The 27,381-nt window shown below is 44.6% G+C and overlaps 1 protein-coding gene across 2 annotated transcripts in view; it reads right to left on the reverse strand.

Annotated features, from left to right (window-relative positions):
• The window catches only part of CLUAP1 (clusterin associated protein 1), a 158,340-nt gene that overhangs the window by 20,527 nt on the left and 110,432 nt on the right, over positions 1-27,381 (reverse strand). For both annotated transcript variants that reach the window (XM_084642385.1, XM_084642386.1), the window contains exons 9-10: positions 23,996-24,068; positions 3,780-3,887 (exon numbers count right to left, since the gene is read on the reverse strand). In XM_084642385.1, coding sequence (XP_084498511.1) covers positions 3,780-3,887; positions 23,996-24,068 — 181 coding nt within the window. The remainder of the gene's footprint in view (positions 1-3,779; positions 3,888-23,995; positions 24,069-27,381) is intronic.

Genomic DNA, 27,381 nt, shown 5'->3' on the forward strand with positions numbered 1-27,381 from the left:
GCTCTAGGCACCAGCAAAGCAAGCACGGGCTTGGGGTGGCACATTTCCAGGGGCAGCATTCTGACCATCCTTTTTTCCCCCCGGCCCTGCTCAGTCAACCAATGAGCCCCTGCGTGGGGCAGGGCGGTGGGCTCAGCGTGGGGGTCCTGGCCCAGGGGTGGTCCCTGCCCTGGCCCACCGCTGCTGGGGGAGCAGAATGATGCAGCTTCTCCCCCTCTCCCCACCCCTGCCACACGTGTCACAAGCAGCGGAGGAGCCGGAGCCGAGTGGACGGGAGCCTGGGATAGGGGCAGGACCCGTGGCCGGTAAGGGATCCGCTGCCCCGGCCAGCTCGGTGCTGGCTGGGCACTCCTGGTCCGCCCCACTTCCCCGCGGCTGACCCGCCCCCCAGCCACTCTATCGGTTACTGTCCCCTCTGCGGGGGTGGGGCCGGGTCTGAGATCTGCTGGGGGCCTACGGGCGGGATGTACAGACCCGAGCACCTCATTCCAAAGGACTGCTATAGCATTACGCAGTCTTTTAACATTATCAGTATCAGTGGCTTCTGGTGAGCGCAGTTTCTCAAAACTGAAATTACTTAAAAATTATTTGAGGTCCGCCATGTCTCAAAATCGTTTGTCAAGACTCGCATTAATTTCAATTGAAAGTACCACTGCAAAAAATTTAGATTTCACGGAATTATTAAAAAACTACACAAGTATAAAAACCAGAAAAATTCAGTTCATATAAATTCTTTTAATTTATGAGAAACTGGGCGCACCGGAAGAGACTAACGTTTTTCATTAGTGTATAGTTGAACCTGAATTGTTTGTAATTGTGATTTTGTTAAAATTAAATGAGTACACTAGTAGGAAATTGTTTTATTTCACTAACTACAAATTCTCTGTTTTCATTTTTTAAAAAATTTTAAACAGTCAAAAAAAAACCCCAAACCATTTCAAAGTGCAAACGTGTAAAAGCCAAAAAAAAAAAGGGCGGGGGAGGGGGGGTGGCCAAAATTTTTTTTTGCTTGGGGTGGCAAAAAACCTAGAGCCGGTTCTGACTAGACTCTGAACTTATCTCACTTATGACTGAAAATTCAGGTTGGAACCTTAGTCTCCAGAAATGAAGTGACAGATCAGTGCACTACATGTAATCACTGTGCCATCTAATCATCTGTTTAGATATGAACAGGCTTTACACTTGTCACTTTCCTATTTAGTCTGTCAGGGGGTAAACAACAGAGAAAACAAAAATGCTATACTCATGAAGTAAGATCCTTCTCGTTGTGAGATTTGAGTATGTCCCTTGATGTTTTAGGTCAATTACAAGCAGTGTCCTTAGTTGCTGATAATTTGCCTCCTGGTGCCATGTGACATAGCAAGAGATAGTGCAATGTTCCTGTGCAGACAAGTAGAGGACAGGGCAGTGAAGAAAGAAATGTAAGAAAGGAAGGTAAGGAGAGGGTGCAGGCTCAGAGGGATGGCCACTCTTGATTCAGCAAACAGAGAGATCAGATAAATTATGGAAAAGTTCAGAGGTGGATTATGTGCCAGAAGAAGTCTATTAAGTATGGAGGCACAGTAACTATGAAACTGTGGCAAGCGATCTAGGCCAGTGGCTCTCAAACTTTTGTACTGGTGACCCCTTTCACACAGCAAGCCTATGAGTGCAACCCCCCCATAAATTAAAAGCGCATTTTAAAATATTTAACACTATTATAAATGCTGGAGGCGAAGCGGGCCTTGGGGGTTGAGGCTGACAGCTTGAGATCCCCCATGTAATAACCTCACGACCCCCAGTTTGAGAACCCCTGATCTAGGCACTCTGGCAGTGAAGATGTACCAGGAGATTGGGAATTGCCTACATGAAGCATAACAAATAATACTTTCGTTAATAACGAGTCTGCAGCCATAGTTATTTGCAGCAGCAAAGCTTTTCCTACAAAAACCTCACTCACAGCAAAATCCACTGCTTTTAGATGCTGTTTCTTCCTTCCAAAGCTGTTGTGAAGGACCCGCCATTTGACTATAGCCAGCTAGCTTGTGCTTTGTTTTGTCTCAATGTTAGCAACTGAAAATCGGCAAAGGCAATCGGCATAGATGGAAGTAAGTGTAGTATTTAGCTGTATACTGGAGCAGTGACCAAGAGTGAGCTCATACACAGTTTAGGGCTAACTATTCCCAAAGCACCAAAACCATGAAGATGCATGCTGGTTTTTTTCTAATAAATTCTGATGTAAAAATTATTTGTGAATATTTGTGCTTCTGGTGGTTTTCAAGAGAGAGTACTTTTATTATGAAAATCATGGCAAACAGTTTGGGATAAAAATGTTTGAAATGTGCCTGGCTGAGATCCAGGGTCTGGCTCTGCTCCCACATACACCAGCCTAAATCCAAAATAACTCTAGGAAAATTAACAGAATGATGCGGCAGTAGATGAGAACAGAATTAGGCGTAGACTTGACAGTTTTTCCAAAGAACAGGTTCCAGCAGGAGCAGCAGCTCTATGAACTTCCTCACACTGCTCCTTCGCCCCTGGCCCAGAGGTCCATTGCTGCCCGTGAAGAGATAATTCATTGTCTCTAAAAGAAAAGGATGACTTGTGGCACCTTAGAGACTAACCAATTTATTTGAGCATAAGCTTTCGTGAGCTACAGCTGTAGCTCACGAAAGCTTATGCTCAAATAAATAGGTTAGTCTCTAAGGTGCCACGATGACTCCCTTTCTTTTTGCGAATACAGACTAACATGGCTGTTACTCTGAAACCTTTCATTGTCTCTGTCTCTTTTAAATACTTGGCCTCTGCTGAAACTGCCCCAAGGTGACAATTAGGTACTTCTTATTTTTAATGTATACAACTGTACAGTAGGAACTGAACCAAGAGCTCCAGGTCACTTCACACAAGCCATTAAAGCAGCTCTCAGATGGTAACTACTCTGAGTCACTGCTGGTCAGGGCTGTGCTGGAACTAGTATCTTAGAGGTTAAAATCTCCAACTCATATGTTATTACAATCATGTGAGCTAACCTGTCCTTCCATAAGGGAAACAGTGCAAGTTTCTTGGGCACATTACTAGGGCAGTTTGGGTGGCATTGTGAATACAACGAAAGGCCAAGTTTTGAAGAAGCACCTCAGGAGGTTAGTGTAGGGCAGGGGTTCTCAAACTTCATTGTGCCGCGACCCACTTCTGCCAACAAAACTTACTACACGGCCCCAGGAGGGGGGACCGAAGCCTGAGCCCGCCCAAGCACCCCCCACCTCCCCAGGACGGGGGCCAAAGCCCAAGCCCAAGGGCTTCAGCCCCAAGCAGGGGGCCTGTAACCTAAGCCCTGCTCTCCAGGGCTGAAGCCCTTGGGCTTTGGCCCCAGGTCCCAGCAAGTCTAAGCCAGCCTTGGTTACCCCATTAAAATGGGGTCCCAACCCACTTTGGGGTCCTGACCCATAGTTTGAGAACTGCTGGTGTAGAGAATATGTGAATTCACTCTACATCTACCGCGAAAGGAAAAGAAGGCATTGGGACCACAGGCCTACGGCTATTTCCAAAGCTATTTCTGAATCCAGACAAGGTAAAAACACACTGATCTTTCCAGTAAAATTTCCCTTGCCTTGGCTCCCTTGAAAAGACTCCTTTTCTCTGAAGCACTACAGTACCCCTGTCAGCAAAAGGGAACTGAGGAGGGTGCAAGCTCATGAACCCTAACAGGATCTTATACCCAAAGTGTCCCACAAAAAAAAGTGTCCAAACCCTGTGCTGAGCAGTGAGGAGGAAGAGGGGGAATTAAGGGGAAGTGAGGATACCTTGCATCAGGATCTCCATGGCCGTGCGCTGCTTTATTAGCTGCCTGTCTTCCACTTCACTATCAGATCCCTCGTCCTCTTGGATCTCTATGTCTGAATCATCATTACCTGGTTAAAATAAAAACAGCAACAGCACTGAATTAATGTAATCATACACAATGCCACAGCAGTTCAACACAATGGCTGGGTGCAAGGGCATGCTAGTGCTCTCTGCTTCTGTTCAGGGATTCCTGGTTCTCGTGGGCCTCAGGGGATATGTCTAAACTGCAATTAAAAGCCCGTGGCTTGCAAGGCTTGGGCTAAGGGGCAGTTTAACTGTGGTGTAGACATTCAGGATCAGGCTGGAAACTCTGTGGTGGGAGCGTCCCAGAGCTCAGGGTGCAGCCTGAGCCCAAACATCTGCTCCACAATTACACAGCCCTTTAGCCCGAGTCCTGGGAACTGAGTCAGCTGGCATTGGCCAGCTGTGGGTGTCTAACTGCAGTGCAGACATACCTAAGGAAACCTACTCTGGCCAGGACTCTATGATGGCGCAATCTTGAGTTTCTGGCAACCAACCAAAACAAAAGCAGGACACTGTATGGATCAGGGTGTATGGAGGGCTTCTGATTTCTTGTTTTAACTGAGGAACATTCATAAAATACCCACATTACAAAAAAGAAAAGAAATAGGTGTTTATCCAATAAACACCAGAAAAGGTCACTTGCATCTAAGTAGGGTTAACATGTTTCAGGTTCTCAAAAAAGATGATACTCTTGGTGGGGGAGGAAGGAGAGGGGAGTTGGAGGGGAGTACAGTTGGGGAGTGCTGGGGGGGAGTTGTGTGTACTGAGAGATATTTGGGGGGTGCTGGAAGGGGAATTTGGCAGGTGCTGGAGGCACGTATGTGTACTGGGGAATACTTGGGAGGTGCTGAAGGGGTGTGACTATACTGGGAGGAGTACCTGGGGACTCACTCTTGAGGTGGGGGAGCAGTGTCGCACCCTGTCATGGTGGCAGGGCAGCTGGTGGAGACCTGGGATGCAGCAACAGCTGTCTGTCAGCACCTCCCTGCGGGGCTCTCCCCCTCCCCAGGGCTGGGAGCCAGGGCTTGGGTGGGCAGGATCCTGCAGCTGTGAGGAACCAATTAGATGTGGATGCAGAGGAAGGACCAATCGGGACTCTTTCTGAGCTGCAATGTCTGCTCCACAAAAAAACCCTGACGTTGCCTCTTATTTGAAAAATCCACCCAGACAGAGGGCGGAGGAGGCAATGTCCGGGAAAACCCAAATGTATGGTAATTCTAATCTAAGGGTTTGTCTACATGGAGCAGTCATGTAGATTATGGGGATGTGATTTCTAAAACACGCTACTGTGTTGCACTTTAATTGGCGCAATTAAATTTAATTGTGGGGAGGGATAGCTCAGTGGTTTGAGCATTGGGCTGCTAAACCTAGGGTTGTGAGTTCAATCCTTGAGGGGCCCGATTGGGGGAAAAATTGGGGATTGGTCCTGCTTTGAGCAGGGGGTTGGACTAGATGACCTCCTGAGGTCCCTTCCAAACCTGATAGTCTATGGTCCCTGGTGGCGTGCATTAGCATGCTTTAACATAGTGCTACACTAAAAAAAACCAAAACAGTACTATGTTAAAGTGAACCATTACCAAAAGTTTATTCATTACAGTATATACCAAAGCAATGAGTAATGTATATTATGTATTACTCATTATGCTGTACACAAAGAGAAAGCCCTCTGGATTTTGGACATCTACATAAAACTCAAAAATTGCTCAAAATAAACCCCCCAAAATGAAATTAATAATCCTCAAAAATCAGAAGTCCTAGGTTTATGGAACCAGACCTCTCCCTGCTGCATTGGTAGGGAATAGCCAACCTCCTAGCTCCCCAAAAAGAAGGCACTATTACCAAGAATGGTTATCAAAGAAATTGAGATGAACAGGAAGTACCATATAAAAGCCTTGAGACAAGATAGTATTACTAAGGCACTATTCTAAATATACTCTCTGGGTATGAATCTTATCGGTGTACAGTCAGAGGGTACTATTTTGGCAGCTGAGTATCAAATAAAAATCTTGTAAAAGGTTTTGCAAAGCATGAACTTAAGTCTCCTACTTCCTCAGTCTGACATGAGCGATATCAAGGGCATTTAATAATGGATCAGAACAACACACTGTAATATCCTCAGGTTATTGAAAATAGTGCTGGGTGAACCCCAATATGTTTGGAGGAATAGGGCAGTTCCCCACAGTTCAGATACCAAAGACTTAGAGATTTCTGTCACTCTATTTCCCAGTCCAATCAGTTCTTCGCTCAGTCCCCTATTCCCTCTCCCCAACAGGCTCTCTAGCATCCCAAGTAGATCATCAGTATCCCACTCCTTCTGTCCAATCCCTGATCCCAGCCCCCAACAGGCTTGCTTCCTTTCATGATATTTCACTAGGAAGTGGGTCATAGAATATCAGGGTTGGAAGGGACCTCAGGAGATCATGTAGTCCAACCCCCTGCTCAAAGCAGGACCAATCCCCAATTTTTGCCCCAGATCCCAAAATGGCCCCCTCAAGGATTGAACTCACAACCCTGGGTTTAGCAAGCCAATGCTCAAACCACTGAGCTATCCCTCCCCCTGGACATAGGCTGGTCAGCTGCACTGATCACATCTTTTATGCTCCAGGGATTCCCTTTGGTCAGCTACAGTTAAGCAGAAATTCAATTTCAAACAGGCGCTAAGCCACATTCTGGCTTACACCTGAGACTTTGTTTAACCTGCATAATAATTCAAATACCTGTTGAAAGCTGCATAATTAGAAACTCCACTTTGTTGTATCCCTGACATGGCTGACTCAGCCACTTTTCACTTCAGCATAGCCTGTTCTGATGGTGGCCCAGCATGGGTTAAGATTGGTGGGTGGGAGGTTAGAAGAAGGCTCCGTTTCCTTTAGGTCCCTTCCCATGACATCAGCTCTTCTTCTTTCCTCTTTCTTGTGGCCAGTACATATCACCCTCCTGTTCACCTGCAATGGACCCCACACCTCTCTCACCTACTAAATGCCTCTCCTCACTCAGTACTGGCAGGTTGCTTGTTTGAAGCCTGCCTTCTAGTTCCAGGGGAGGCTACTTGTTTCTTTGTTCATTGCTATTTATGGGCCACATCCTTAGCTGGTGTAAACTGATGTAGTTCTGTTGACTTAAATGGAGCTATACCATTTACACCAGCTGATGATCTGACCCTATATTTTAAAACTGCCATTTTGCCAACAAACATTACCTGCAGGCAGAAGAGAATACGTATGCTAACCTTCTCAGTCAATAGTACCAGCATAAAGCCCAGAGCACTCAGAATAAGGGGTTAGCCTGTGCATTGTGCAATTTAGAAACAAACACAAATGGAATCATTTTGGAGAAGATAAGGGTAGATTTAATTACCAAAATGTCATTCTAGAAAATGGATATGTCCTCCTTTAATTATGATTAGTGGTACACTGACATTCCCTTACAACTTCTAATTACAGGTAAATGTATAAACGCTAGCCTGTTTTTTTCATAGTCGTATGGATCATTACCAAGTTATTGAGAAAATATAAAGGAAGAGAGGCACTTGAGACATTGTTAGGTGAGGTTATGGAATTGACTAACAATATTATTTAGAATTTATATTTGCTGTAACAGCCATGTGAGGCAATCATTTCTGCCCCGTCTATTACTGAGTTTGAACCAAATACCATTTCCATTTATTCAATATTCATTAGAGTCAGATTTTATTCAGTCCTTGTTTATGCAAACACCTTAGTAAGGGCTCAGCATAAACTAAGTAAAGGTCTCAGGATCTGGTGCTCTACATACAATAGAGGGTACAAATGCCTCATCTATAATGGTTCATACAGCTGCTATTAAATGCCAGCTGTTTGCTTCTGGTTTGGTTTTTTAAGAGGCAACTTTTATCTTTCAATTTTTTAAAATGCTGTATGTTAATTTGGTGCTCCTGAAGGCTAGTAGCACTGACCAGAGTCAAGAAGACTTGGAGCGAGAACACTTAGACTGATTTAAATTAAAGGCACTGGGTTTAGTGATAAACTTTAGGATCAAATATGTTATTTAGCATTAACATGTTTAATTCCATGATAAAGTCAGAGCTTTGAGAATGCATGGATTGGATCCATAACAATTATTATTGGATTCCCAAAGATGCTGTTTTCTACACTGATTTTGGTAAAAACACACTATGGCAAAAACCAAACTGGCAGTTTATAAGTATTTGATATAAAAAATAAAATCTAATTCAACTCACTGAAACTTTAAATCAAACAAGAAAGACAAGACCATATTTTTCTTTAAAAAAAAAAGTAAGTTGGGATTTTTAAAGGGACCCAAGAGAGTTAGCAGTCCAACTTCCAGCTGTGATGCCCCAATCCTGCAAGACTCACACATGTGTACTCTCATTAAACTCAATGGAGCCACATGTGTCAACTTACATACTGATACCTTACACGACTGATACCTAGAAGCATTGAAATGCTCGGATATATACAGTAGAACCTCAATAAGCCACATATCTTATAAGTCACACAGAACATTTCAATCTCTCTTCCCACTTCCCTGAAAGATTTCATCACCAGTATTGAGGGCTGATTTTCCAGAGGGCCTGAGCGCTTGTAGCTTCTATTGACTTTAATGGGAATTAAGGTGTGCAGCCACTGAAAAAATTCAGGCCACAAGATGCCATTATTTTTACAAACTATACCACAAAACACAGATTGGTATATTGTGAAGTATGATAATAAAGTATCCACCAGTCTAGCTCCCCTAGGTAGTTCTATATTGCCTATTACTGTACTTTCTAAGTACCAAGTTCAAACTAGGAAAAAGCATAAATTTTTAACAGTGAAGGTAATTAACCACTGAAAGAACTTCCTAAGGGAAGTGGAGGATTCTCATCACACAAAGTCTTTCTAGAGCATTCACAAAGTTCTGCTCAAGCTCATGGAGAACTTACTGGGTAAAATTCTCTAGCCTGCATTACGCAGGAGGTCAGACTAGGTGGTTGTAAATATGAGTCACTTCTGGCTTTAATATCTGTGCATCTATAAAAGTATCACCAAATTATTCCAATTAATTTGAAGCTATCAAAATAAATGAACAAAATATATGGCAATTATTTCTTTTCATTTGTTTGTACAGTGTTTGTTCACACACTGTCTGGTCTTGTGATGGGTTGAATATCTGCTGTAAGGTGTTGGGTGCCCTTAACCCTAGGTGCTGACTTTTATTTTTCCCTGGGGGTGCTCCACCCCCGCTCCACCAAGAGGCCCTGCCACCACTCCACCCCTTCCCAAGGCCCCACTGTCACTCCACCTCTTCCCATCCCACTCTGCCCCCTTCCCTGAGGCTCTGCCCTCACCCCAAACCCTTCCCTGAGGCCCCTGCCCATCCACCGCTCGCTGCTCTCCACCTTCCCCCAAGTGCCTCCCCCAGCTGCCGAACAGCTGATCTGCAGAGCTGCCGAACAGCTGATTGGCGGTGCTGCCAAACAGCTGCGGCTGGTGGGTGCTGAGCATCCACTATTTTTTTCCGTGGATGCTTGAGCCCCAGAGCACCCACGACGTCAGCACTAATACCCTTAACATTCACTGTGTGAGGGTGCTCAGCACCTCGCTCATTTCAAAGTTAAATAATTTGCAATGGGTCTCCAAGTCCTTAATGGGAATCCATGAGTGAATAACTAGAACACCTCAAACATGACATTTGTTATGTGATCGTGTTTCTGGGTAATCATTAATCAGGCTTCAGGGGATCAGTTCATACAATCATAGCACTGTAGGGCTGGAAGGGACCTTGAGAAGTCAACAAGTCAGCCCCCTGCACCGAGGCAGGAGCAAGTAAACCTAGACTATCCCTGACAGGTGTTTGTTCAGCTTGTTTTTAAAAGCTTCCAAAGATGAGGACTCCACGACCTCCCTTGGAAGCCTATTCCAGAGCTTAACTGTCCTTAGAGTTAGAAAGTGTTTCCCAATATTTAACTTAAGTCTCCCTTGCTGCATATTAAAACCATTACTTCTTGTCCTACCTTCAGTGGACATGGAGAACTGATCACTACCGTCTTTATAACAGCCCCTAGCATATCTGAAAAGTGTTATCAGGTCCCTCCTCAGTCTTTTTTCCCCTCAAGACTAAATATGCCCAGTTTTTTCAACCTTTCCTCATAGGTCAGGTTTTCTAAAACTTTTATCACTTTTGTTGCTTGTCTCTGGGACTCTTTCCAAGTTGTCCACACTCTTCTTAAATTGTCGCGCACAGAACTGGATGCAGAACACCAGCTAGGGCCTCACTAGTGCCGAATATAGCGGGACAATTATCTCCTGTGTCTCACATAACACCCCAGAATCATATTAGCGTTTTTTGCAGCTGCATCACATTGAAAATGGATATTCAGTTTGTGGTCCACTAAAACCCCCATATCTTTTTCAGCAATACTACCGCCTAGACAGTTATTCCCCATTTTGTAGTTGTGCAGTTGATTTTTGCTTCCTACGTGTAGAACTTTGCACTTGTCTTTAATGAATTTCATCTTGTTGATTTCAGACCAGTCAAGGTCATTTTGAATTCTAATCCTGGCCTCCAAAGTGCTTGCAACCTGTCTTAGTTTGGTATCATCTGCAAATTTTATAAGCATACTTTCCATTCTATTATCCAAATCATTAATGAAAATATTGAATAATACCAGACACAGGACTGACCCCCACAGGACCAGTAGCGGGGTGGTCACCCTGCTCCGGCCCTGAAGGGGTTAAAACAGCCCTGGGAGAGAGCTGCCTGGGGGAGCCAATAGTAAAAGCAGCCCTGGAGAGGGCTGCTGGTGGGAAAAGCTAGGATGATTGGGGGAAGCAGCCACAGCTGGGGCCATGCCCCAATCAGGCCACAGCTGGCCCTATTAGAGGGCTGAGGGCTAGGAGCTGTAGAAGTCTTACTCTAGCCCTGGAGTGGGAAGGGCTAGGTACCTGAGAGCAAGGTACTAGAGCAGAGCAGAGCAGAGCAGAGCAGAGCAGGGGAATAGGGCTGGGGAGCTCCAGCCTGGTAACTCCTCAGGCTGCAGGCCTTGTGCCAGGCCTAAAGAGGTACTGGGGCTGCAGAGATGTAGCCTGGGGTTAGGCAAAGGCAGCAGGTCCTACTCCCTTGCCAATGATGAGTGGTTTACAGATTGCAGTCTGCCCGAGTGAGCGGGGGCTAGATGATGACTGGCAGTGGCCACTGAGGCAAGGTGGGTTTAGAGGGTTGGGGGTTCCCCTGGGAAGGGAGACCCAAAGTGTGGGGGTACTGCTGGGGCAGAACCCCAGGGTAAAGGGCACTGGGGTCTGGGCAGGACATGGGGCCAGCGGCAGGTGAGACACTGGCCTGCAGAGGGTGCTCTGCAAGCTGGAAAAGATCTAATTCCCAGATGACCAGCAGGAGGCGCCACGCCGGTGAGTCGTCAGTTCGCTACAGGACCCCACTAGATACATCCTCCCAATTTGACAGCAAGCCATTGATAGCTACTCTTTGAATATGGTCTTTTAACCAGTTGTGCGCCCACCTTATAGTAAATTCATCTAGACCGTGTGCCATGCAGAACTGTGTAAAAAGCCTTACTAAAATCAAGGTATATCACATCTACTGCTTCCCCCCATTCACTACGTCAGTAATCCTTATCAAAGAAGGAAATTAAATGGGTTTGGCATGATTTGTTTATGCTAACTATTCCTTACATCTTCCAGGTGCTTACACATAAATTGTTTAATAATTTGCTCCAGGTTTTGAAGTTAGACTGGCTGGTCTATAATTCCCTGGGTTTTACTTGGTTTCCCTTTTTAAAGACAGGTACTATGTTTGTCCTTCTCTGATCTTCTGGGGCCTTACCTGTCCTCCAGGAGTTCTCAAATATAATTATTAATGGCTTCAAGATTGCTTCAGCTAGTTCCTTAAGTACCTAAAATGAATTTCATCAGGCCCAGCTGACTTGAATACATCTAATTTATCCCTGGGAAAAATCATGGAGCAGGTCCTCAAGGAATCAATTCTGAAGCACATAGAGGAGAGGAAAGTGATCAGGAACAGTCAGCATGGATTCACCAAGGGCAAGTCATACCTGACTAATCTAATTGCCTTCTATGATGAGATAACTGGCTCTGTGGATGAGGGGAAAGCAGTGGACGTGTTATTCCTTGACTTTAGCAAAGCTTTTGATACGGTCTCCCACAGTATTCTTGCCAGAAAGTTAAAGAAGTATGGGCTGGATGAACGGACTTTAAGGTGGATAGAATGCTGGCTAGATCATCGGGCTCAATGCGTACTGATCAATGGCTCCATGTCTAGTTGGCAGCCGATATCAAGAGGAATGCCCCAAGGGTCGGTCCTGGGGCTGTTTTTGTTCAATATCTTTATTAATGACCTGTGTTTCCCCTATCTTGGCTTGCATTCCTTCCCCGTGGTTGTCAGTATTATGGGTTGAATATCTGGTCATCATTAACCTTTTTAGGGAAGACTGACGCACTCTTCTCAGTAAGTTTGCAGATGACACTAAACTGGGAGGAGTGGTAGATATCCTGAAGGGTAAGGATGGGATACAGAGTGACCTAGACAAATTAGAGGATTGGGCCAAAAGAAATCTGATGAGGTTCAACAAGGATAAGTGCAGAGTCCTGCACTTAGGAAGGAAGACTCCCATGCACTGCTACAGACTAGGGACTGAGAGGCTAGGCAGAAGTTCTGCAGAAAAGGACCTAGGGATTACGGTGGACTAGAAGCTGGATATGAATCAACAGCGTGCCCTTGTTGCCAAGAAGGCTAATAGCATTTTGAGCTTTATAAGTAGGAGCATTGCCAGCAGATCGAGGGACGTGACCGTTCCCCTCTACTTGGCATTGGTGAGGCCTCATCTGGAGTACTGTGTCCAGTTTTGGGCCCCATTCCACAAGAAGGATGTGGGGAAAAATTGGAAAGAGTCCAGTGGAGGACAACAAAAATGATTAGGGGGCTGGAGCACATGATTTATGAGGAGAGGCTGAGGGCACTGGGATTATTTAGTCTGCAGAAGAGAAGAATGAGGGGGGATTTGATAGCTGCTTTCAACTACCTGAAAGGGGGTTCCAAAGAGGATGGATCTAGACTGTTCTCTGTGGTAGCAGATGACAGAACAAGGAATAATGGTCTCAAGTTGCAGTGGGGGAAGTTTAGGTTGGATATTAGGAAAAATTTTCACTAGGAGGGTGGTGAAGCACTGGAATGGGTTACCTAGGGAGGTGGTGGAATCTCCTTCTTTAGAAGTTTTTAAGGTCAGGCTTGAGAAAGCCCTGGCTGGGATGATTTAGTTGGGGATTGGTCCTGCTTTGAGCAGGGGGTTGGACTAGATGACCTCCTGAGGTCCCTTCCAACCCTGATATTCTATGATCTAAATGGTCTTAAACCTGTGTTTCCGCTATCTTGGCTTGCATTCCTTCCCCGTGGTTGTCAGTATTATGGGTTGAATATCTGGTCATCATTAACCTTTTTAGGGAAGACTGAAGCAAAACAAACATTAAGCACTTCAGCTTTCTTGATGTCATCAGTTATTAGCGCTCCTTCCCTGCAAGTAGAGGACCTACACTTTCCTTTGTCTTTCTCTTTTTCCTAATGTATTTAAAGAACCTCTTCTTATTGCCTTTTATGTCCCTTGTCAGTTGTAACTCATTTTTGGGCCTTAGCCTTTCTGATTTTGTCCATACATACTTGTGCTATTCTTTTGTACTCCTCCTTAGCAATTTGACCATATTTCCACTCTCTGTAGGATTCCTTTTTGATATTCAGGTAATTAAAGAGCTCCTGATGGAACCATATTGTCTCCTCCTACCTTTCCTTTGCATCAGAATAGTCTGCAGTTGTGCTTTACTATTGTTCCTTTGAGGAACTGCTGGCTCTCCTAATCACGTTTTTCCCTTAGATTTTCTTCCCATGGGACCTTACCTCCCAGCTCTCTGAGTTTATTAAAGGCTGCTTTTTTGAAGTCCACTGTCCTTATTCTGCTGCTCTCTCACCTTCCTTTCCTTAAAATCATGAAATCCTCATCATTTCATGATCACTTTTACCAAAATTGCCTTTCACCTTCAGATTTGCTAGCAATTTTTCCATCTTGGCCCTGCTCTACACTACAAGTTTAAGTCGAATTTAGCAGCATTAGATCAATTTTTAACCCTGCACCTGTCCACACAACAAAGCCATTTTTGTTGACTTAATGGGCTCTTAAAATTGATTTCTGTACTCCTCCCTGACGAGGGGATTAGTGCTCAAATCGACATTGCCGGGTCAAATTTGGGGTAGTGTGGATGCAATTCGATGGTATTGGCTTCTGGGAGCAATCCCACAGTGCTCCATTGTGACCGTTCTGGACAGCACTCTCAACTCAGATGCACTGGCCAGGTACACAGGAAAAGCCCTGCCAACTTTTGAATTTCATTTCCTATTTGGTCACCATGGCGTGACCACGCAGAGCTCATCAGCAGAGATGATCATGGAGTCCCAAAAGAGCTCCAGCATGGACCGAACGGGAGGTACTGGACCTGATCACTGTATGGGGAGATGAATCTGTGCTATCAGAACTCCGTTCCAAAAGATGAAATGCCAAAATATTTGAAAAAATCTCCAAGGACATATGAAGGACAGAGGCTATCACAGGGACCCATAGCAGTGCTGCGTGAAACTTAAGGCGCTCAGGCAAGCCTACCGAAAAAAACACAGAGGCAAACGCCCGCTCGAGGTCAGAGCCCCAGACATACTGCCTCTATGATCTGCATGCAATTCTAGGGGGTGCCCCTAGAACTACCCCACACCTGTACATGGACTCCTGCAAGGGAGTCTCATGCAACAGGGATGAGGATTTTGGGGACGAGGAAGATGATAATGCACACCAGGCAAACGGAGAAGCCGTTCTCCCCAACAGCCAGGAACTGTTTATCACCCTGGAGCCAATACCCTCCCAACCCAGGCTCCAGGACCTTGAAGGCGGAAAAGGCACCTCTGGTGAGTGTACCTTTGTAAATACAATACACTGTTTAAAAGCAAGCATGTCTAATGATTAATTTGCCCTGAAGACTTGAGATGCATTCGCGGTCAGTACAACTACAGGAAAAGTCTGTTAACGTATCTGGGGATGAGGCGGAAATCCTTCAGGGACATCTCAATGAAGCTGTCCTAGAGGTACTCCCAAAGCCTTTGCAAAAGGTTTCCGGGGAGGGCAGCCTTATTGTGTTCTCCATGGTAAGACACTTTACCACACCAGGCCAGTAGCACGTAGTCTGGAATCATTGCATAAGAGAGCATGGCAACGTGTGGTCCTGGTGTTTGCTGGCATTCAAGCAACATCCATTCTTTACCTCTGTGTTATCCTCTGGAGAGTGATATCATTCATGGTCACCTGGTTGAAATAGGGGAATTTTATTAAGGGGACATCAGAGGTGGCCGTTCCTGCTGGGCTGTTTGCCTGTGGCTGAAAAGAAATCATCCCCGCTGTTAGCCAGTGGTGTGGGGAGGGGTGAAGCGATCATCTTAGAGAATTGGGTGTGTGCAGAGGGGTTTGTTGGGTTTGTGCTGCATGTTAACCTGAAAACGTCAGCCCCTCCTTTTAAATGGCCAATGTGTCTTTTTCAATTTTACTCTACCTTTTTTTTCCTCCCGCAGCTGCAAATGTTTCAACACTGACTAGCATCTCTGTCCCAGAGGCTAGCGCAGATAAGAAGGCGAAAAAAACGCACTGGTGATGAAATGCTCTGAGTTCATGCAGTCCACCTGCACTGAAAGAGCCCAGTAGAATACATGAAGGCAGACCATGGCAGAGTCCAGGAAAGCACAAAATGAACGTGAGGATAGGAGGGATGCATGAGAGGATAGATGGCTGGAGCAACAGGAGAGGTGGTGGCAGCATGACGAAAGGAGGCAGGATGCAATGCTGAGACTACTGGAGGATCAAACTGATATGCTCTGGCGTACGGTTGAGGTGCAGGAAAGGCACAGACTATCACTGCAGCCCCTGTGTAACCAACCGCCCTCCTCTCCAGGTTCCATAGGCTCCTCACCCAGATGCCCAAGAATGCAGAGGGGAGGGGGAGAGAGGCCCTCCGGGCATCCAACCACTCCACCCCAGAGGACTGCCCAAGCAACAGAAAACTGGCATTCAATAAATTTTAAAGTGCAGTGTGGCCTAGTCCTTCCCTTCTCCCACACCCCTCCTGGGCTACCTTGGCAGTTATCCTCCTATTTGTGTGATGAATTTGAAACAACAATGACTTTATTGCCTCTGCAAGCGGTGATCACAGGGGAAGGGGAGGGAGGTTGGCTTATAGGGAAGTAGAGTGAACCAAGGGGCGGGGTTCATCAAGGAGAAACAAACAGAACTGTCACACCATAGCTTGGTCAGCTATAAAACTGGTTTTTAAAGCTTCTCTGATGTGCAGCGCACCCTGCTGTGCTCTTCTAATCACCCTGGTGTCTGGCTGTGCGTAATCAGCAGCCAGGTGATTTGCCTCAACTTCCCACCCCGCCATAAACATCTCCCCCTTACTCACAGATATTGTGGAGCGCACAGCAAGCCAGGGCTTTGGAGCAGAGCCCGGAGCTGGAGTGTGGAGCAGCTCCAGAGCAGTGGAGCCACAGGTTTTTGCCTGGAGCTGGAGCGGAGCCGGAGCACAGCTCCAAAGCCCTGCAGCAAGCAGTAATAACAATGGGAATATTGGTTTCGTTGAGGTCTAACTGACTCAGTGAACTGTGCCAGCGTGCTTTTAAATGTCCAAATGCACATTCTGCACTTGCTCAGCCTATAGTTGAACAGCTCCTGACTACTGTCCAGGTGCCTGTGTATGGCTTCATGAGCCATGGCATTAAGGGGTAGGCTGGGTCCCCAAGGATAACTATAGGCATTTCAACATCCCCAACTGTTATTTTCTGGTCTGGAAAGTAAGTCCCTTGCTGCAGCTGTTCAAACAGACCAGAGTTCCTGAAGATGCAAGTGTCATGTACCTTTCCCAGCCATCCCACATTGGTGTTGGTGAAACATCCCTTGTGATCCACCAGTGCTTGCAGCACTATTGAAAAGTAACCCTTTTGGTTTATGTACTGGCTGCCTTAGTGGTCCAGTCCCAAGATAGGGATATGCGTTCTGTCTATCGCCCTACCACAGTTAGGGAATCCCATTGCAGCAAAGCCATCCACTATGACCTGCACATTTCCCAGGGTCAGTACCCTTGATAGCAGCAGCTCAGTGATTGTGTTGGGTACTTGGATCACAGCAGCCCCCACAGTAGATTTGCCCACTCCAAATTGATTCCCGACTGACCGGTAGCTGTCTGGCGTTGCAAGCTTCCAGAGGGCTATCACCACTCGCTTGTGAACTGTGAGGGCTGCTCTCATCTTGGTATTCTTGTGCTTCAGAGGAGGGGAAAGCAAGTCAAAGTTCCATGAAAGTGCCATTACGCATGTGAAAGTTTAGCAGCCACTGGGAATCATCCCAGACCCACAACACTATGCGGACCAGTCTGTGCTTGTTTCCCGGGCCCAGAATCGGCATTCCATGGCATGAGCCTGCCCCATTGCCATTAGGATGGCCAAATTGGCAGGGCCCGTGCTTTGAGATAAGTCTGTGTCCATGTCCTCATCGCTGCCGTCACCGTGCTGCCGTCGCTTCCTCGCCAGCTTTTGCAGGTTCTGGTTCTGCATATGCTGCATGATAATGCGCGAGATGTTTACAATGCTCATAACTGCCGCAGTGATCTGAGCGGGCTCCATGCTTGCCATGGTATGGCATCTGCAGGAGAGCAGAGTTGCAGGGGAAGCGGTGGTTGGATGACCAGTTTTGCACACCTATTGCACTGTCTGCCTCCAGGACACAACAGCTGAGCGGGCTGCATGCTTGCCGTGGTATGGCGAGACAAGAGTTGCAGCGGAAGCGGCCCTGCGAGACCACCAGGAGAGCAGAGTGTTAGTGGAAGCGGTGGATGACGACGGTCATATAGAGGACCTGCGAGGTGGATTCATAGCATCAGGAGAGCAGAGTGGCAGCGGAAGCGATGGATGACTACGACGGTTAGCAGTCCTACTGCACTGTCTGCTGAAAGCAGTATGGCGCCTGCACGGAAAAAAGGCACGAAACTATTGTCTGCCATAGCTTTCACGGAGGGAGGGGCGACTGACGACATGAACCCAAAATCACCCGCGACAATGTTTTTGCCTCATTAGGCATTGAGAACTTAACCCAGTATTCCAGTGGGCAGCGGAGACTGCGGGAACTGTGGGATAGCTACCCACAGTGCAATGCTCCAAAAGTCAATGCTAGCCTTGGTACTGTGGACGCACTCCGCCGACTTAATGTGTTTAGTGCATTAGTGTGGGGACACACACAATCACTTTCTAAAAATCACTTCTATAAATTCGACCTAATTTCGTAGTGTACACATACCCTTGGTCAGAATCAAGTCTAAAATGGCTGCCACCCTGGTTACTTCCTCCACTGTCTGAAACAAAAAGTTGTCCCTGATACATTCCAAGAACTTACTGGAGATTTTGAGTTTTGCTGTATTACTTTTCCAACATATGTCTGGATAGTTAAAGTCCCCCATTACTATCGGGTCTTGTGTTTTTGGATGTTTCCATTATTTGTTTTAGAAATGCCTCTGCCTCTTCCTGATTTGATGATCTAGAATAGACCTCCACCATGACATCACCCCTATTTTTGAACCCTTTTATCTTTACCAAGGAACTCTCAAGTGGTCTGCCTCCCACCTCTTTTTGGACCTCAGAACAAATCTATATATTTTATGTATAATGGAACCCCTCCTCTCTCTTTTCCCTGCCTGTCCTTTCTGAACAAGCTATAGTCTTTTTTTCTAACCAATATTCCAGTCATAAGACTTACCCCACCAAGTCTCTGTGATGCCAATTAAACCATAATTTAGCTTATGTACTAATACTTCCAGTTCTTCCTGTTTATTCCCCATACTCCTTGCACTTCTGTACAAACATCTAAAGTGTTCATCAGATTCCCCCACTGATTTTCTTCTTATTGCTCCATCAACCCTTTTGTAATTTCCCATGTCCCCCAACATCTAACCCTCTGTTAAGGTCACCTTTTTATATTTACATTGTAGTTTAAGATACTGTTCACATTTTTAAAGTATTAACATGGAAAGGATCAGTTAAACTTTAAATTGATCCAGTTTCCCACTTGCATCTGCTCCTGATGGTGCAGGCTTTTTAACAGAATTTATTTCTAGATCGGATTAGAACAAGCATCCTAGGAGATTTTGTTCATATTTTGTGTAATGGATAGGTACCTTTCCACACAAAGATACCCCGAGAGACCATTATATAACAGGACTATTTCTGGCAAAGCGTACTTGTTTTGTAGCACAGCAGAGGTTGAAGAGAGAAGGCAAGTGCCAATTTATTGAAATTCAGAGCTTGGATTAGTTGAGAATAACAGAATAAAGACTGTGACAAAATGACCAATGTTGGTATGGTGGGTCCCATGTTTTTCCTGGCGGGGGGCTAAGATGCCACCCCTTGCCCTTGCTTTTGGGGTGTCAAGGGCCCTGCTAGTGGCCCGGGAAGGTGATAGAGGAGGGAAGTGGGGGAGGGGTCTGAGTTTGTTCCTCATTCTGAGCTCCAGACCCTCTCAACCCCTGCAGGTTTCTTACCCTCTTCCCCCTTGGGTAGCGTTACCCTCGGTCCTTGACACTGGGGGAGGGAGTCTCCCTGCCTTGCTGGGGAAGGGTCTCCCTTCCTTCGGTTCTCTGGGTCTTTCAAATCTCAGCAACACACCTCCAAACTCCAGTCCTCTCTCCTTTCTCGCACACCCTGACTGCCTGAAGCAAGGGGTTTTATTAGGTTCCTGGCAGGGCCTTAATTGACTACAATTACCTGCAGCAACCCTCCCTAGCCATAATTAGCCTAGGGCTTATTTATCTCCCACTCTCCCACTGCTCCCTGGCCCTCCCATATCACAAGACATTTAAAATATTAGGCACTACACTGATGGGCACTATAAAAACCATTGATAGAACTGAGGACAGATACTTGTTACATATACACAAAACTGAGGACAGTGTCTAGTTTTGCCATTAGAACCACTCAGTCTGTAAAATGAGTGAGTGTCCAATAAGGACACTGTCCATGGAGGAACACAAGATTTGTTATACTGTAGCAACATGATCCACCTGATGCTAAAATTATTTTGCCAGGCTGATTTTTTGACAGGCAGGCAAAATATCCTTTGTTTTAACATTGTCATGGTATTAGAGTTGGCAAACAGACTTGGACCTTGGGCGGGTAAATGTTCATGACAGTTTTGCAAGGATATGCACCTGCACAATTGTTCAGTGTTGTACTGAATCCTTACAGTGATGATCAGGGACCTAAGAACAGTCTTCAGCTATTCTAAAGGCTGTTATAAAGAGGATGGTGATCAGTTGTTTTCCATGTCCACTGAAGTTAGGATGAGAAGTAATGTGTTTAATATGCAGCAAAGGAGACTTGGATTAGATATTAGGAAACACTTACTAACTCAAGGGTAGTTAAACTCTGGAATAGGCTTCCAAGGTTGTGGAGTCCCCATTTTTTGGGAGCTTTTAAAAACAAGCTGGACAAGCACCTGTCAGGGATAGTCTAGGAGGTTTTCTTGGTCCTGCCACAGCACAGGAGGCTGGACTTGTTCATTTCTAGAGGTCCCTTCTAGCCTTACATTTCTAGGATTTTATGATTCTATGTCTACCAGATATTTAGTAATTTTTAGGCGTAGATTGATTACAGAAACTATCTGCACTAGATTTGATTGAACACTGCACTGGATATACATTCCACTTCAACAATCCTGATTTTCACCCAACTTTATTACCTCAAAGCTTAAATATAAAATGTCTACAAATATAAAATATGATAAAACAGGAACTCACAGCATGTCTATATACTGTTGGTTCAGCAATCCAGTGGCCCCACTGATTGTTAGGCAGGCTTCCTGCTTCTCATGTTCTTACAATTTTTTTTGCTCTTAGTTTTTGTCTTTTCCTAGTTGATCTTCAAATTCTTTTTTGGCCTGCCTGATTATTTTTACACTTGACTTGTCAGAGTTTATTCTCCTTTCTATTTTCCCCAGTAGGATTTTACTTCCAATTTTTAATGGATGTATTTTTGTCTGTAACCATCTCTTACTCTGTTGTTCAACTATGCTGGCATTTTTTGGCATTTTTTAAAAAATTTGGGGTATACATTTAGTTTGAACCTCTATTATGGTATTTTTTAAAAGTTTCCATGCAGCTTGCAGGCATTTCACTCTTGTGACTGTTCTTTTTAATTTCCCCTTAACTAGCTTCTTCATTCTGTGTAGTTCCCCGACTTGAAGTTAAATGCTGCTGTGGTGGGTTTTGTTGGTATTTCCCCCCCATAGAAGGATGTTAAATTTAATTACATTATGGTCGCTATTACTGAGCAGTTCAACTATATTCATCTCTTGGACCAGATCCTGTGCACCACTTAGGACTACATCAAGTACTGCCTTTCCCCTTCTGGGTTCCAAGACTAGCTGCTCCAAGAAGCAGTCATTAATGGTGTCTAGAAATTTTTTCTCTGCATCCTGTCCCTGTGACACTCCCTGGTAATATACCTCAGAATGATATTAGCCTTCTTTGCAACTGCATCACTTCGGTGACTAATATTCAATTTGTGATTCAGTATAACTCTCGGATCCTTTTCAGCAGTACTACCACCTTGCCAGTTAGTACCCATTTTATAGTTTTGCTTTCCTTCCCAAGCGAAGTCCTTTGAACTTTTCTTTATCAAATTTCATCTTAATATATTCTCAGAAGAATCAACAAAAATAGGATATGTTATTCTAATATATATTGTACATCCTGTACTCCCAGGGCTAAAGGGGTATAGAAAACTTTTATAAGTTTAAGTGTACTGATATATGGTGGTGGGAACAGTGGAGAGAATGAATGAATGAATTCTCTTTCCCTCTTGCCTGGTGGGAGAACACCTGCTGAAAATTAAAACTGTCAAATGCAACTTTTACATTCTCTGTCAATTTTAGTTTTAATGGAATTTGCTTTATCTGAGCCACAGGATTAATTCTCATCTATTTTTCCTGCTATATATAAATGCATATATTGCAATATTAAAGTCACGGTGGTAATTTACACAAGAGAGTTCTACTGATGTCTAACTACTGAAGCAGCACAATCTTACATGTTTACAGTGCTGACAAAACTTCAGGAGGAAATTATTCCCTTCTGATCCTCGACTAGGTTTCTATTTAATAAAAGTAAAAGTTAACATGATAGGCCCAAGTTCTGACTTCATTCATACCCATATACCCCCACTAAAATCAAGGAAGATGCACAGATGTAGTTGAGAGTAGACCATGGCCCATGATGTACTTATTTTTGGTAATCAAGGAGCACTCCTTCAAAATTAGTCATTCATTCATGATTTACTAGAGAAAAGGTTATTACCTGAATCATTCACCATAAAGAATTAATACCAATCCACAAACAAATTCCACAGCATATAAGCGCATGCAAACTAATGAAATCAGAACTTAAACTCCAATTCTGCGAGGTACATAAGCAGCTATGTAACTTTAAGCAACCACCTAGTTCCACAGCCAAAGTTACACACATGCTTAAATACCTTGGTGAATTGGAGTTTAACCCTTGTCAAAAGACTGAACTTCCTTCAGCAGTGCCTTCCCTCAGGAGCTATGCACAGTGCCTCTGTAGCATGCCTAGCCCCTTCTGTCTGGAGAATAACAACCTTCATTGGGAATGAAGTCCTGATGACCTCCTTCATGCTATTGCAGAGCATACAGTATGCATCCGATGAAGTGAGCTGTAGCTCACGAAAGCTTATGCTCAAATAAATTGGTTAGTCTCTAAGATGCCACAAGTACTCCTCTCCTCACTTAATGTCATCCCAGTTTTCGTTGTTATGTTGCTGATCAATTACAGAACATGCTCGTTTAAAGTTGCGCAATGCTCCCTTATAACGTTGTTTGGCAGCCGCCTGCTTTCTCCACTGCTTGCAGAAAGAGCAGCCTGTTGGAGCTAGCTGGTGGGGGCTTGGAACCAGGGTGGACCAGCAGCCCCCCATCAGCTCCCCTAAGTTCCCTGTGCAGCAGCCACCCAGCAGGCTATCAATAGCCAGGTAGTTCTGGTGTCCCTCCCCTTACTCCTCTGCCTTGGAGCTGCTCCCAGGAGCCTCCTGCTTGCTGTGAAGAGGGGCAGGAAGGAAAGAGGGGTGCTAATGTCAGGGTGTCCCCCTTCCCCTGCTCCTTTACCCCATCTCCACAGAGCCGGGGGTGGGGGCACGACAGGGCTCAGGACTGAGGGAGCTTGCTGGCAGCAGCTGCTGTCTCAATTTACTGATCTATTTAAAAAGGCAATCTACATAGAGTGGTGTCAGTGTACTTAAAGGGGCAATGTGCATGTCTCTCTCTCACACACAAGGTCTTTCCCCCTCTGTCTCACTCTCTCTCACACACAAACACAGTGTGTGTCTCTGTCTCTCTCTGCCATGCTGTGTCTCCTATCTCCATTCCTGCTGCCTTGTAGAGTGTGAGCTACATTAACAACAATGTGTTAACTCTTCTGAGTGCTAGTTTGTCATTTAGCAGTAAGGCATTCCCTGGGAAATATCCCACCCTCTTCCACCCTCTGACTCCACCACCTCAACCGAGCTTCTCAATCACCATTGCTGTGTACAGTATTAAATTGCTTGTTTAAAACTGATGCTCTGTGTTTGTGTGTGTATGTATATATACATACATACCTACATATAAAAAATATAGTCTTTCATCTAGTGAAAAATATTTCCCTGGAACCTAACCCCCGCATTTACATTAATTCTTATGGGGAAATTGGATTCGCTTAACGTTGTTTCGCTTAAAGTAGCATTTTTCAGGAACTTAACTACAACGTTAAGCGAGGTATTTACTAGGTGACTGCACTCACCCTCAGTACTGCAGGTAGGATTTACAGGGTGCAGTCACACACGTTAGGTTAGTGATTCTGGTAGTCTTTTTTAAGCTAATGGGGTTTTACTTTTTCTGCTCTTCAGCCTACCCAGTAGGCAGCTGATAAAATTCCCCTCAGCTTTGACGGGATCTTTCTGTATGAAGCAGCTGACAATTTACAATTTATTTTCCTAACCCATGCAGTTAAGAAATATAGCTTACTTCCACTCTTGAGCAGATGTTTTTCCTCCTCCTTCAGCCTGTTCTGCATCAGGCGTAGTGTGTTCTCAGCTTCCTGCAAGGAGTGAATACATCAAAATCAGAACAGCTGCCACATTCCCAGGTCAGATGGTTAATCAGATGCTCCTGCAGTAACAGTTAAGGGCATTTAGGAGAAGATTAAGACTGGAGAATTTCAGGATGGGAAGTGTTTCAGAAAGAAACAGTCTTCATATAAATTGGGGAGTTCATTGCCTTTTTGACCATAGGGGAGGGATGTAAGGAATACAGAGAGGTAAAGCAGTGCACAGGGAGTCAGCCATACAACGCTCAATGAGGGTCATGTGACTAAGCCCTCACTCACCACATTGAAAATGAACCAACTGTCTCAATCCCATGAACAAGGACTGCCATTTCTATGTGAAAGGTGCTTCCCATGGAAAGGAAAAAAAGATCTAAGGTAACTATGGTACAATAACCATGTATGGGGATTGAGAGCAAAGGCAAAGAACAGCAGGCTAGAACAGCGGCTGATGTACTGATGAATAGTGATGATTTTCTGGAAGGCAGGATTTCCCATAAAAACTAGTGACTCACAATTCATTAAAAGGCCTGAATCTAATGAGCAAGAACAATATAGAAGCAATTATAAAGTAGCCTTTAGGCATTGCAAAATCCTAGTCTGGCAGGGGTAAACGGCTAGTTAGAAATGGCTCTATTAAACGGTAAAGGAAGAGATGTGCTAAGTATTATTTGGGATTTAGGAGAGTGGTGAACGGTGGAATAGAGGAAAGCTGACCGGAGCACTGGTGTTTTCGAGGGTAGCAACAGCTAGGCCAGAGAAGTGGTACATTCCTCCCAGCTCAGCATTCTGAGGAAGAAAACATGCCTGCCCTTGTAAAAAGGACCCTAGAGGATAAGGGCAGATGTGCAGAATGAGTACCACAGACAGACAACAGATTCACAGAGCAGTTAACACTCCCTTTAGCCTGAGTTCATCACAAAACAACTGCTGGGAGCAGAGTGTAATTGAGTTCATAGAATATAAGGGTTAGAAGAGACCTCAGGAGATCATCTAGTCCAACCCCCTGCTCAAAGCAGGACCAATCCCCAATTTTTGCCCCAGATCCCTAAATGGCCTGCCTCAAGGATTGAACTCACAGCCCTGGGTTTAGCAGGCCAATGCTCAAACCACTGAGCTATCCCTCCCCCCTATGAAGTTCAAGAAGTTCTCCATACTTTTAGGATTAAAATATATGTAAGCCACTAAAATGCATGCCGATGTGGTTGGATTCTTGGAAAGGATGTTCCATTGGTGCAACGGGGGTGGGGGTGTGGTAGTGGTGTCAAAGAATAAGAGCTTATTTTTGTAAGGGTAGATTAGCAGAGAAGAAAATTGCCGCATGCTTCATAGCAGGACAGCGAGATGGACAATGCGGAAACCTTGGGTCAAGTGTGGGAGCTATTTTTAGAAATCTCACATTGGTATCTTCTTTGTGTTTTGTCAAATCTGCAGTGACAGTGTTTGTAAATCAAACAACATGTGCTGGGTGATCATCTGAGACTGCTATAACATGAAATATATGGCAGAATGCAGGTAAAACAGAACAGGAGACATACAATTCTCTCCCAAGAGGTTCAGTCACAAATTTAATTAACGCACTATTTTTTTAATGAACATCATCAGCATGGAAGCATGTTCTCTGGAATGATGGCTGAAGCATGAAGGGGCATATGAATGTTTAGCATATCCAGCATGTAAATACCCTGCAAAGCCGGCTACAAAAGTGCCATGTGAGTGCCTGTTCTCACTTTCAGGTGACATTGTTAATAAGAAGCAGGTAGCAGTATCTCCTGTAAATGTAAACAAACTTGTTTGTCTTAGTGGTTGGCTGAACAAGAAGTAGGACTGAGTGGACCTGTAGGTTCTAAAGTTTTACATTGTTTTGTTTTTGAGTGCAATTATGTAACAAAAAAAATCTACATTTGTAAGTTACACTTTCACAATAGAGATTGCACTACAGTACTTGTATGAGGTGAATTGAAAAAATACTGTTTCTTTTGTTTATCATTTTTACAGTGCAAATATTTGTAATAAACTAATATAAAGTGAGTACTGTATACTTTGTATTCTGTGTTGTAATAGAAATCAAAATATTTGAAAACGTAGACAAACATCCAAAAATATTTAATAAATTTCAATTGGTATTCTATTGTTTAACAGTGCGATTGATCACGATTAATGTTCTAAATCGCAGTTAATTTTTGAGTTAATTGCATGAGTTAACTGCGATTAATTGACAGCCCTAATGAAAAGTAAAAAGAGAGGTAACTGACAGTGGAAAAACACCAGGAGTCAGATCCTGCTCCATGCTACAGCTTCTTTTTGCCACTCTGGCCATAAAACCACGCTAACTGGGCATGGGGGAATCTCTGCATAGGTAGACCAAGTGTAACCAACTCTTTATCATCTTTTACTGGCCTACAGCATGCCAGAGCCGTGCCAGAGTTAAGCCCAGTAGGAGGGGTCATGCCTGGAGTGCTGTTGTGCTCCCATGACCCCTGGCTGACAGAACAGCCCTTTGGGGGCTCTTACCAGTGGGGATAAGTTAGAGCAGCCTCAGTGATGAAAGGCATCCTAGAAACATGACAGATTAGTTATGATAAGGAAAATAAAATAAGATAAAGATAGTATCATAAATCCTCATCAGTTTGCCAACAATTAATCCAATGATTTCACTATTCACCTGCCAAAAATATACTGGATGTGCGTCTCAGCTACAGCCCCATAAAAGCAATAAAGGTAGACAACAGCTTTAATGTACTGTTTGACTGGGTTCTGTTTTTTCTGGGGCTTTGATTTTCTAGACAGGAACCCACACTCCTTTAGCAGCAGTGCAAACGTGCATACAATTAAAAATAATAAATACAACAAGTGCTTTGATAGAAGACTATGCTAGGTCAAACTGCATATTAACTATTCATATTTAGCATGAAAAGAAAAGAGCTTGACCTTGACACAGGGAGCAAGATTAGAAGAGAAGCTGAAAGGGCCATTGATCTCAGGAGGAAATCTTCCCTCCTAGAACATAAGTGGAGCTACACCGCAAGCCCTTAATGAATAGAAACCCAACACACTGCTGTTACATTAAGCACACTCTATTTCTGAATGCACTGCAGATATAATATCTGAAAAGGACACACTTTGGTTGCATGGTTTATAATACAAACATCTTTACACTCTCAGTTAGAATGGTATAACTTTAAGGGCCACATCCAGCCCTCCATGGTACAGCCAGATATGTTAATGGAGAAGAGAACTTCCTCTCACCAAGCCTCACAGAGCAGCAAGCTAGGATTTCTAGCCAGTGCTTGTGAAAACTGCTAGG

Source organism: Lepidochelys olivacea (assembly GCF_965140295.1).
Source record: "Lepidochelys olivacea isolate rLepOli2 genome assembly, chromosome: 10".
In the NCBI taxonomy this organism is placed as follows: Eukaryota; Metazoa; Chordata; order Testudines; family Cheloniidae; genus Lepidochelys; species Lepidochelys olivacea.